The 12,164-nt window shown below is 53.7% G+C and overlaps 1 protein-coding gene across 4 annotated transcripts; it reads left to right on the forward strand.

Annotated features, from left to right (window-relative positions):
- The first annotated feature begins 142 nt into the window (after window positions 1-142).
- Window positions 143-8,587, forward strand: CYB561 (cytochrome b561). Of its 4 annotated transcripts, none has more exons than XM_081171626.1 (6): window positions 143-166; window positions 4,309-4,539; window positions 5,029-5,127; window positions 5,616-5,719; window positions 6,715-6,872; window positions 7,287-8,587. In XM_081171626.1, the coding sequence occupies exons 2-6, from the start codon at window positions 4,332-4,334 to the stop codon at window positions 7,480-7,482; spliced, it is 765 nt and encodes a 254-aa protein (XP_081027752.1). In that variant the 5' UTR covers window positions 143-166; window positions 4,309-4,331; the 3' UTR covers window positions 7,483-8,587. The 4 variants fall into 4 exon arrangements, with proteins under 4 accessions (XP_081027752.1, XP_081027751.1, XP_081027753.1 ...); XM_081171625.1 differs by lacking the exon at window positions 143-166 and adding an exon at window positions 565-639; XM_081171627.1 differs by lacking the exon at window positions 143-166 and adding an exon at window positions 878-1,023.
- The last annotated feature ends 3,577 nt before the right edge of the window (window positions 8,588-12,164 follow it).

Genomic DNA, 12,164 nt, shown 5'->3' on the forward strand with positions numbered 1-12,164 from the left:
AGCCTGGACGGGCAGGGAGAGGTCCCTTGGCTGCAGCCCCTCTTCCTCCTTCGCCCCGCAGCTCCCCCGTTTCCATGGTGACGGGGTGGGGGTGGGGAGGGAGCCCGGCCGGGAGGAGGAGGCGGACGCCGCGCAGCAGCGGCGACTGGGACGTAGGCGCCGCCAGGTGAGGGGGGGGAGGAGAGGGGCGCCTCCCTGGAGCGCCACGGGGCCCCGCATCCCCCAGAGAAGACCCGGTCTGGGCGGGGGGGGGGGAGTGGGATGGGCAACCTCGCCCTCCCCCGGGGGCGAGCCAGAGTTCTCCCCCCCCCCGCCGGGATGGGCTTCCGTCTGCCCCCCCCCAGGACCCCCCTCGCGGCCCTTCTTTGGCCCTCCCCTCCCCATCCCTCTCGAGACGGAGGCTTCTGCAAGGAGGCGCCCTCGGCAGAAGGAGCAGGGGCCCCTCCAAGGCTGCCCCCCCCCGGCTTGCCCCTCTTTGGAAGCAAGGGGGTCTGCACTGCGGGGGGGGTGCGCTAGATGCCCCGGGGTCCCCCCCAGACCCGGCCAGTCTTGGGTCCTGGAGGCATCCGCCCGTCCCTCCGGCGGGGCTGCTCTGCCTTCGTCCTTCTCTGGCTTCCTGCCTGGGCGAGAACAGGAAAGGTGAGTCATGTTAGCTGAAGGTGGCTCCGTCCAGTCCCCTGTCCGCCCCCCCCCCGGCCCTTCTCCGAGGAATCGGACCCTCCCGCCCGCCCCCGGCCAGAGGGTCCCCCGGCCGAGAGCAGGAGGCGGCGGGGGCGGGCAGGCAGGTGAGGACCCCCAGTCCGGAGCAGCAGCGCCTCCCCGCCGCTCTGGGCGCGCCAGGGGCGGAGGTGGTGCTGGGCACCGGGGGGGCGGGCGGGAGGGAGGTCCAGGCTCTGCCCGGAGGAGGAGGAGGAGGAAACGGGAGCCTGGTCTCTCCGCTGCGCCAGGAGCTCCGGAGCGGCCGGCAGACGCGCCTTGGGGGCTCAGGACGCGGAGCAGAGATCGCAGCAGCAGCAGCAGCAGGTGGGTCTTGGCCGGGCTGAGCGCTGCCTGCCGGGGCTGGACTGCGCGGCGAAGGAGGCAGCGCGGGGGGCACCGAGGAGGGAAGAGTCAGGCCCAGCCTGCTTTGGCCCCTCAGAACCTGGGTCGCTTGGGCTTCCGCCAGGTGGACGGAGGATTTCTTTGGCTCTGCTGACTGCAAGGGGCGCCCAAGGAAGCAGATGGCTCTTTTGCAGAACTGGGTGGCAAGGGCAGGTCTGCCAGCCACTTCGGAGTGGATCCTACTTGCCAGAGTTCAGTCAAACAGGTGGAGGGGCCTGTGGGCAAGATGCCTTTCATGGTTCTTTTTTTATATAACGTGGAACCTATAATATTTATTTATTTGCAGAATTTGTTGAAATTTTCAAGTCAGTGCTGGGGGTTTTGTGCAAGAGAAGTCTAGAAAGTGTGTGTGTGTGGGGGGTATCTCTCTGCTGTGACTTGGGGGGCAATTTGTATGCAAATAGCTTACATATATTTTTGCCGAGCCCCCCACTTTTCTTTCTGGTTGGTATTGTCTGCATTTGGGCCTTCAATATTTCTCCTTTTAGAAACTTCCATCCTTCTTGGACTCCCTTCTCTTTGACCATGGGATCACACCCAGTAGCTCCTTAAGCTATATGAAGTCCAGAGTCTGTGTCCGACTCCCCTTTTGTTTCCCCTTTCCTCTGTATCCTGACACCCAGGAGAAGAGGATCACTTCCTCCCAAGTTTCAGAGTTTCCAAGTGCTTCCAGCTCCTCCCTATTAGTGAGGACCAGATCCAAGATAGATGATCCCCTTGTTGGTTCTTCCACCTTCTGGGAAATGAAATGGTCAGCAAGGCAAGGGAGGAATTTGTCAGACCTTACACTCTTGGACCAGAAGATGATGCCCAGGGTCCCTTTCAGCTCTGCAATGGCACAGGGGGAAGGGACTTGGGATGTATGAAAGTTGGTTTGAGGTTCTGCTTTTTTGTCCCTTGGCAGCAACTGGTAACTTCATTCTATTGCCCCCCCGCCCGGCACTGTGATTGGGAGACGGAAGGAGAGCCTGGCAAAGGTGCTCCCTGATTAGAGGCTGGTGCTGCCAGTCACCTCCTCCCCTCCTGCCCTGGCACACCCCTTACATGGCAAGCTTCACGAGACAGGCGGTGTGGGCCTGGCATGGAGGTGGTGGGGGGTGCAATGCTGCCTTACACTGAGTGGGACCCATTGCTGCATCTTGCTCAGTACCGTCTGCACTGACTGGCAGCAGTGGCTCTCCAGGATTTCAGGCAAGGAGTCTCTCCCCAGCCTTGCCTGGAGATGCCAATGCCCTTCTGCATGCCAAGCAGCTGTCCTAACACAGACCAAGTTATGGAGAGGAGGGAGGAAAGTGCAGCCCCTCCCCCTGGCAAGTCAGCACAGCCTAAGGAATCCCCTGCCTTGCGCCTCTCCCATGGGAGGCCTGTTCTGCAGCCAGATGTTTTCACCTGTTTTAATGGCAGCTCCTGCTCTTTGCTGTTGTGGAGCAGCAGACTCCAAAGTGCTCAGGGGGCCAGAGGGGGATCTGGTTGGGGAGCAGGATGTTCCCAACAGAAGCCTGGATCCTGGAAGCTGAGGTGGGAGTGGGTGTCTTTATCACATTTGCATCGATTCTTGGCCAGAGCTGCAGGCCTTATTAGATCAGCGCAGTTAAGTGGATTAAGTCAATTGGCTTAGCCCTGTCCTCCTCCCTGCTGCAAAGGCCAGCTGTGTGCTGTGCAACAGAACAGGCCCCTAGGGTACCCATGTCCCTGGCAGAGGGGCAGGGAAATCCAGAGCCCAGCAACGCAGCTAGGGGACAACTCACCAGGCTCCTCAGAAGCATTGCAGGCTCTGCTTCTCCACCAGCAAATGGTGGTGCTGAGGTTTTGCCCATAAAGGTAAAGGACCCCTGGACGATTAAGTCCAGTCAAAGGCGACTACGGGGTTGTGGCGCTCATCTCGCTTTCAGGCTGAGGGAGCCGCTTTTTGTCCATAGACAGCTTTTCGGATCATGTGGCTAGCAGGACTAAACCACTTCTGGTGCAATTGGACACCATGACAGAAGCCAGAGCACACAGAAACGCCATTTAGCTTCCCGTCACAGCGGTACCTATTTATCTACTTGCACTGGCATGCTTTCGAACTGCTAGGTTGGCAGGAGCTGGGAAAGGGCCACAGGAACTCATTCTTGTGGGGATTTGAACTGCCGACCTTCTGATCAGCAAGCCCAAGAGGCTCAGTGGTTTAGTCCTGGTTCTGCCCATAAGCACACCAAGGCTCCATCCTGCCCTATCTTTGGGTGGAGGCTCAGTAGAAGAGAGAAGCTGGAAGGCAGCCTGCAGGCGGTGGGGGGCAATCAGACTTTGCATTTCCCTTTCCCAAGAGCAGAGGTTCTTGCTTGGATTGGGAACTCCCAGTGCAGAGAGGACATCATCATTGTTGGTTGTGGCCCAATGAAGGCATTTTTGTGTTTTCCTGGGGCTTGTGTTTGTTTTAAAGGGGAGGATGTTTGCAGACCTTTCTGCTGTGCTGGGTCAAAGTGCAGAGAAGGACCTGAAGATGCAGGTGGGGAGCAATCATTTTGGGTGAGGGACTCCTGGGGGGAGTTTGGCCAGAGTGGCCTTCCCCAGCATGGTGCTTCATGCCTGCTCAGATGTTCTGAACTCTCCAGGTCCCATCAGGTACCCCAAAGCATTGCTGTATGATGCCGAGGAGGATGGGAGTTGTAGTTCCCAGTTGCAGAAGGTGGAGGAGCCTCAGACTCTTGCCCCACAGCTTCGGCTTGGGCTCTCTGCCCCAGGGCCAAGTGGGGCCATGCCAGCTTCCTCTTCTCCCTGATCCTTATAGAGCCATGAAATGATGAAGGAGAAACCCCAGGCAGCCTAGCCCAGCGTCTTAGTTGTGTATGAAAAGTATTCATAGAGCACCTTTTGTGCAAAATTCCAGAGCGGTGTGCAGCAAGCTTTACAAAAGAGATAAAATATCACTTTAAAACAATGCAGACAGAGAATTAAGAATCGCAACGGGCTCCACTGGAAGTCCAGCGAGATCTTGAGGGCCACCTTTGGCTGGTAGAGTAACTGGTCCACCCTCTGGGCCTTCTTTGGCCACTGGAATCAACAGAAGATCTGGTGACGGGTGCAGCTTCTCCAAGCTGCTGCTGCCAAGTGGGACAAGGAGGGGTGCAGGTCTCCCCCAAATTCCAGTTCCCCCAAGATTTCCAGAGGCAGCCCCTGCCCTCCCTGGGTCTACCTGCTGACAGCTGTGCTCCTCTTGTTTGGCAGCCCCGGGCTCTGCTGAGCACAGCATGGAGGATTCTCCGGCCAGGAGCGCCAGTCCATCTGGCCTCACCTACGCCGTGGCTGCTTCACAGGTGGTGGGCCTGGCTGTGATTACCCTGACGGGGGCCTGGATGGGCCAATACCGGGGCGGCATTGCCTGGGATGGATCCAAGCTGCAGTTCAATGCCCACCCACTGTGCATGGTCATTGGGATGGTCTTCCTCCAAGGAGACGGTAAGGAAGTGGTGGAAGGGGGGCCTTTTGAGAACTCTCTTCCAAGGGAGACAACTGGGAGCTGCTTATTTCAAACCTCTCCCCCTGCTGTAACTGCATTCACAATTTAGGAGAGGGGGCAGAGCAGGATGTGCCACCCACCCCCGTCCCAAAGGAGGCAGAAGCACATCTTGCACTGCCCAGCCAAGGGTCCACAAACTGTGTCTGCGCATGGTCATTCAGCCACATGATTAAGGCAGATGCTCCACTAGATTATCTTCCACTCTGTTACTCAAATCCCAGGCTTTTGAGAGACCCTCAAACCTTTTCAATTATTTGTTTTTTAAAAATATATTTATGAATTTATAAGTGTACAAAATACAGAACTGAAGAACGCTACTTGTGGGGTCTGAGCGGAGCAGTTCCTGGCCAGGGGAGCAAGAGCCAAGCCCCCTCTCAGCCAGCCCCACACCTCATTGCCCCTCTCCCCTCCTTCTTCTCCTCTTGCAGCCCTCCTGGTATATCGGGTCTTCCGGCACGAGAGCAAGCGCTCGACCAAAATCCTGCACGGGCTGCTCCACGCCCTGGCGCTGGTCATTGCACTGGTTGGTGAGTCCTGGGGGGGGGGCAGCTGGAATAATCTGCCCTGTTTGCTTGAGCCTCAACCTCCTGCCTGCCTTCTCAGAAGCCCCTCTGAGGGGCACCAGGCTCAAGGGGGTGGTCAGAGGCTTCCCTGGGTCTCAGGGTCAACCCCCAGCTCCTCTGAGTTCTCCAATAAGCTGGAGGAAGCGGGCATGTTTGGGGCCTCCTCTCCCATAAAAACATAAGGCTGGGGTGGACGAGGCCGTGGGTGGCTTACTGTGTTCCTCACATATGTGGATTGGAATACAGCTAGCAGGGCTCCCCCAGACAGACAGACAGACAGACAGTCTCCACCACCTGCCATTTCCACCCATATGCTTCTTCCCAGGCAAGTTGGACCTGCCCATCTCCCCATCCCTCATGTTAAGTAGGGTCCCACTCTGGTGCAGTTTTGCCTGAGGTTTGGGATGGTGGGGAAAGGCAGGGGGTCACCTGAGGCCTCTCCCTCCCTCCAGGTCTGATAGCCGTGTTCCAATTCCACAAGAAGCAGAGCATCCCGGACATGTACAGCCTGCACAGCTGGTGCGGCATCCTGGCCTTTGGCTTCTACTTTGTGCAGGTGAGGCAAAAGCAGAGTGGGAGGAAGGAAGGGGGCTGGTGTCTGCCTGGCCTCCTTCCAAAGCAGGTCGTGCCCCAGAGAGCAGCAAGGGAGAAATGCACGAGGGGCAGGAAATCAGAGCAAGAGAAAGGAAGAAACTCTGGCTTCTGATTCCCCTGTTGAAACTGCATCTGGTGCTGGGGCTCCCCAGATTCCTCAGCAACCTTGGAGGGGGGCTTGAGCTGTCCAGGGGTCTGTCTGGACACAAGCGATTAGAGGAAGGACACCCTTGAGCCACATCCTTGCTGGACGCTGCAGCCTGACAGCTTCAGAGCTTCCAGCAGCCACCCACATCCTTCTCAGGGGGGCCTTTGATTCCAGGCGCTGGGTGGGGGATCTCTGGGAGGGCTCCATCTGCACTGCAGAAACAGCACAGGGCTCTTGACACTGTCTGCTTGGGGAGCTGGGTCTTGGCTCCCAGGAGCCTCATCTTTTCCCAAAGCACAGCTGATCTGCATTGCTGGGAGCCCTTCCTGCGCCCCCCTTCCTCCTGGGGGGGGGATCACTTGCAGTGGCACCTCATAAAATCTTAAGAGTTGGAAGGCACCCCCCAGGGTCATCCAGTCCAACCCCCTGCAATGCAGGAATCTCAGCTAAAGCATCCATGACAGAGGGCCCTCCAGCCTCTGCTTAAAAACCTCCAAGGAAGGAGGCTGCCGCCGCTCTGAATTGCCTTTGAGCCAGCCCTTGTGCCCCTCCTCAGTCGTGGCTTCATGGGATCAGAAGGAGGCCATGGGGTGGATTATTGGAAGGGAGACCTTTCGCCCCTCATCCTGGGGCACCACCCGCCTCTCACCAGAACTTAAAGGCGCTGGCGGCAAGGGAGCTTACAGTGTTTGAGGGCTGGCTCCTCTTTGCCTCCTGATTGTTTAGTCAATTCTGGGGGTGGGGTGGGCTCCCTGGGAGGTGGGCTGCTGTCTCCTGACTTTGGGGCACTGCCTCCCCTTCTTCCTTAGTGGCTGCTGGGCTGGATCTTCTTCCTCTTCCCCGGAGCCTCCTTTTCGCTCCGCAGCAGATACAAACCGCAGCATGTCTTCTTTGGGGCTGCCCTCCTCATCCTTTCCGTCGCCACTGCCCTGCTGGGGATCCTGGAGGTGCTGCTCTTCAACATCAAGTGAGTGGCCCCCACTTTATGGAAGTGTTTCTGTTTTAACTTACAACCTGATGGCTCTGTCTCTGCTCGGCTTCCTTCTGATTAATCCAGAATTCTGGGCTGCAAAGTGAGGGATGGAGCAGAAATGACTCCCTGGGAGGGGTGTTCGTAAACAGATTTTTGCAGTTTACTTGGCTAATATATTCTCAAATCAACATCCTGCAAAATGGCAGCAGTGCTGGGCTTGGAACCGAGTGCCGCCTCCATTGCCTCCTCTGGCCTGGAAGGCAGAATGAGATTCTGAACATGTCTGGTCAGCAGACGAGTTGCCCAAAGCCCTGAGCTGCCTTTTTCTTAAATGAATGAATTAGAAATTGTGGGGTGGGGTGGAGATAAAGTGCTTGTGCTAATGTCAACCATTCTGTTCTTGCTCAGGGAGACTTACAGCTCCTTTGCCCCAGAGGGAGTCCTTGCCAACACCTTGGGCCTCCTGCTGGTGGCTTTTGGGGCCATTGTGGGCTACATCTTGACACGGGAGGAGTGGCAAAGGCCCCCCTTGGCTGAGGAGATGGCCCTGTCCATGGATTTCAAGACCCTCACAGAAGAGGGCAGCCCAACAAGCCCCCAATGACGGCCGCCATCGCCGCCTGCCTGTGTCTCCATGTGGTGTCTCTCGCTTGTCGTGCAACATGGTGGTTGCCACCTTTCCTGCTGGGCCTTGTGTCAGCAAGCCCTCTCCAGAGGACTCTTTGCCATCCCTTTTCCTTCAGTGGCCATTGCAAGGGTCTCGTTCTGAGCAGGGGTCTCACAGGGGGTCGGTGCCTTGGTCACTCCTGTGAGCTGGGGTGTTGTACCACATTCCCTGTGAAGAGGGGATTTAACAGGGACTTCCAGTTTCTGCTCTGGAAGCGGCTCCTCTCTTCCTGCTCAGTGTTCATTAATGGCAGCAGGACAAGGAGTCCCCTGGGGCCATTCCCAGAAGGGGGGCTGACAGCACTCACAAAAAGGGTTCAGGGGTGTTGGGAGGGCAGCTGCAGATTCTGTGCAGCTGGAGGCTGTGACTTCTTGCAGAGCTGCATCAGTAAAAAACAAAATTCTGAAGGCTTTAGACATACACACCTTCCTTCCATTAATTGTCCAAAAGATTTAAGCAAGCCTGAATATTTGTAGAGTTTCTCCTGTTTACACAGTGATTATCAGGCATAACAACTGGGAGGCTGAGGCAAGAATGTTGCTTGTGCAATTCTTTTTCTGCCAGCAGATATTTGATTGAAATGTTTGTTTTTTCCAACTCCAGAAAGCCCTAAAGTTGACAGTCTCTCACTTATCCTGTTTTCTGGGGTTTGGGTACAGGCATTTCCTCTGACGCAAACTGCTCTGGGAGATCTCTGTGGGACCTGGATGTTTAATCTCTCCTAATGGCTCAACTATATAAAAAAGATTATACAATACTGTGGTTTGCAAAATCTTTGTAAGAAAAAGGTGGGACATTACCCTATGGAAGTGTTTGAATTGAATGCATCAGGTGTAATAGTGGGGTTGTATAAGAATTACTTAGCTAAGGATGAGGACCACTATGAGCACTCAATAGGCACTATGACAATACTGATCTTAAGTGTGATATTATTTATTTTCCTGGGGACTCCTTGCCTTAATACAAATACACTCTCTTGTGTACTGACCAGTATATATTGTGTTTGGTGGTTGAGATGAACTTCAATAAATATTTGCAGCAAGTTCTTGAATTGTTTGAAGTTGAATTGTCAGTGAAATCTCAGCAGGGCCCTTTAGGACTGGATCTCGGCTGCTGGTCAAGCTACACTCATGAAGCTACTTAGTCCTGCTTAGCTCTTTCAAGAGTCGGTCCCAAATCAAGCCCAAAACTGTTCCACAAACCAGAGGCCCAGCCATTTCAGCATCTTTGTTGTGTTCTGCCAAGGGCAGCTGCTCTTTCTGGATTTGAAGGCAATAAAAATGCTTGGGGTGACGACCACACGTTACTCATACCCAGCAAGAATGAAGCACAACATAGCTGCGTAGCCAACCTGCAGAATGTATTATGTGTAATGCACAGTTCTAGCCTGCATACCGCATGTTAAAGCACAAAGACTAACAGGGTAATGCTCAGCACCACAGTTGGAGTGCCCTAGTGCCATCAGTGCCACCAGTGTGTCCAGCCCCAACTTATAGGATGCCAGGCAAAGCAAGAAGCCCGGTTCCCAGATTGGGCTTCTATGTTAAGGCATGAAACAGCACACTTAATAGCGAAGTATCCGGCTTCCAGGCAAGACCTTACTGCTTACGGTGCTTTAGTAGTTCAGAACCTTGGACAGCAATGGACCCTTGCAGTCAGCCTGCAGCATCTCCAGCAGCCCTGGGCCTTGCTTTGCTGCTGATTTGCGGAGTCTGAGCTGAGTTGAAGTCTTTCCCTTCCGTCTGGCTCCCTGACTCCTGCCCACACAGTGTCGCACTGTCAGGAAAGGGGAATGTTAGTTACACTGCAAAGCACGAGGTACCGTACTTACTTGAGTCTAATGTGCCATCGAATTTAATGCGCACCTCAATTTTCAGAACCTTGAAACCAAAAAAAGTATTTGCTGGCAAATGTAAATGTGTCATCGAGTCTAATGCACACCTAAATATTCATAACGTGATTTGGCCAAAAAAGGTGTGCATTAGATTCAAGTAAATATGGTAATTAGGGCATATTCAGTGTGGTGTGGTAATTGAGATTTGAACACAAAAGTCAGATAAACAGGTGTTATTTTGCTTTGTGAGGAGACATGGAAGAATGGAGTTAGTAAGGGATGTATAATGTAACAAGTGCTTTGGGTAAAGCCACATTTTCCCAGTGCACATAGGGCTTCCCCATCATTCCCATGTCTCTCATTGCCCTTTGTGGCTGAAGTTAATTGCACTGAATATGCTAGAACATGCTGACTGCCGAACTGATGGGCCACTGTCCTTACCCAAAGGAAAACCAAAGACAGCAGGCTAGGGCACCCTAAATTGTGAACTGCTTTGTGATCTTTGGGTGAAGGGCAGAAAACAAATTTAAAAACAAAACAATGTAAAGTAAAACAAATAAAATAAAGGAGGCTCTTGTCCTGCCTGCTGGCTGCTCACAGCCATGTGACCTAAGCGTCAGCTGTCATGCAGGCTCTTTCTGGTGCTGTGGACGGTGCTCCACGAGTTGGTCCCCCACTCCTCTAGTACTTTCTTTAGGAAGGAGACCTGACTCTTTGTGGAAGCCAGCTCCATATACGTATTTGCTCTGGAGCTGCTGCTGTAGACTTTCCCCACCTGTTTCAGGTGGCCCTCTACCTTGCTGAAGGTAAGTGCTCTAGAGGAACCTGCAAGGATACAAGAAGGTAAGCAGGAGGCAGAAGAGCCACTGGACTATCGGAGTCAAACAGGTGTTCCATTCCTCTCCCACTACCTCCCTTCATCAATTCTCTTATTCTTTCTCTTTATTTTTCTTCCTTCCTTTCTTGGCTGAAACTTCTAGCAGAAGTTGAGCAGTGGCCAATGGGGGAAGTTTCTTAACAATTTTGCTTCCATTTTTTCTGCTACAAATCCACCCCAAGCTGCATCTCCTACTGACAGGAAAAAGATAATGAGTACAGTTAAATTGTCAATGCTTTAAAACCTGCTGAGTTGTGTGAATATATCATAGTGTGATCCATGACATCAGTCCAGAGGCTTAAGCAGTTGGGAATACATCACTGTGTGATCTACAACATCAATTTAGCTTCTTAAGCAAGAAACCAGAAAATCTTAGCTTTTTTTTTTTTAGAGTGTTAATAAAGTCCTTATGCTTTAAAAGAACACGATTGCTCTTACAAGTCTGATTCATGGGGCTCAGATATAATTGTACAGATTTTCAGTTTTTCTCCCCTTGAGTTCATAAATTCTGAGCTTAAACTTACAAACACATATTTCAATGCACTGAAATTGGGGGCAGGGTGAGGTAACAAACTTTGGTTCACATAGATAAAAGCTCAGATATCCTGAGTTTTACTACATTGTACTAAACTTTGATTTTGTGTACCAAAAATGAATGCATTCTCAGATGGCACTATTCATTCCACCAGCATTGTTATGCTTATGTGGTGGGATTTTGTAGCGCAACGCCTAGAAGGCCTGAATGCAGTAGTCTTAGGAATCCCCTTGGGGACTTTGAGAAGAAGATGCAGTTTGTTTACTGCCAGGCTTGAGGCAGAAATGCTACACACGTCACCTGGGAGAAAGTCCCACTGAACTCAGTGAGACTGGCTGCTAGTAGAGATGCATGAGATGGTACTGTAAGTTCAGTGTCTATTCTTGCTTACATTTCTTTGATAAACTCAGATGCAACATGCCTATATTATTAAGCAATGAATTTGTATTCTCAGCTTGAATTCTGTGTGTCCCTGTCACAGAAGCAGGGTATTTAAAAGAAATCTCATCCAGTGATTTTTTTAAACGTATGGATTCCCCCTGAATTAAGATGCCATTATTGGAGGACTATTCACGGAGTGCTCCTCTGGTGCGCACTGAAAGCCAGAGCCCCGGCACCCAGAAGGATCTCTGGCCGCAATCCAGGCAGGACCATGGCCTTTGCTTCCTCAGAAGGACTGGAATTGCCAGAAGGGCACAAGCAGGGCAGGCAGCTGGTGAAGGGCCCAATTCCCCAGGCCACGTTGGTTGCTGTGAGCCAAGGAAGCCTCTCCTGCCCGACAGACGTGGGGACGGAGCCACTGCAAATGCCTTACAAGCCCTTCCTGTGAGATAGGGATGAACCTCCAGAAGAAAGGATTGATTTCTGCCTAGATATTGCTTATTTGTGTAGCCAAAGCCATTACAAAGCAATGAAACTAAGGAGGATTTCACTGAGCATCCCCGCAAACTTCTCATGGAAGGCGAAATGACCCCCTTCGGAGAAATGCAAAGGGCGCCGAAGGGCAAGCGAGCGGAGGGCCCAGGGCTCCAGGCCAAGGAGGCGCTTTCGGGCCCTTGGCTCCCCGGGAGGCGGGCGCTCTTCCAAGGCGTCTGACTGGGCAGGCAGCGGGCGCGAGGCGGGGCCACATGTGACAGGCAGGCGGAGCCGCCAACGCCGAGACCGAAAAGGCGAGCGCGGAGGGGAGGGGAGGGGAGCCCAGAAGCGGCTCTCGCGCTGCCGCGCCCGCCGTTTCCCGCCCTTTTCTGCGTTTCGCCTGAGGCGGCGCCGGAAAGGGCGGGAAGGAGGCGGCGGCGGCGGCGGCGGGTGTCCCTCGCCCCCTCGCCAGAGCGGAGCTGGCGGCTCCCTCCTCCGAGGTCTCCCACAGAAGTCGA

Source organism: Podarcis bocagei (genome assembly GCF_964188305.1).
Source record: "Podarcis bocagei genome assembly, chromosome: 1".
Lineage (NCBI taxonomy): Eukaryota > Metazoa > Chordata > Lepidosauria > Squamata > Lacertidae > Podarcis > Podarcis bocagei.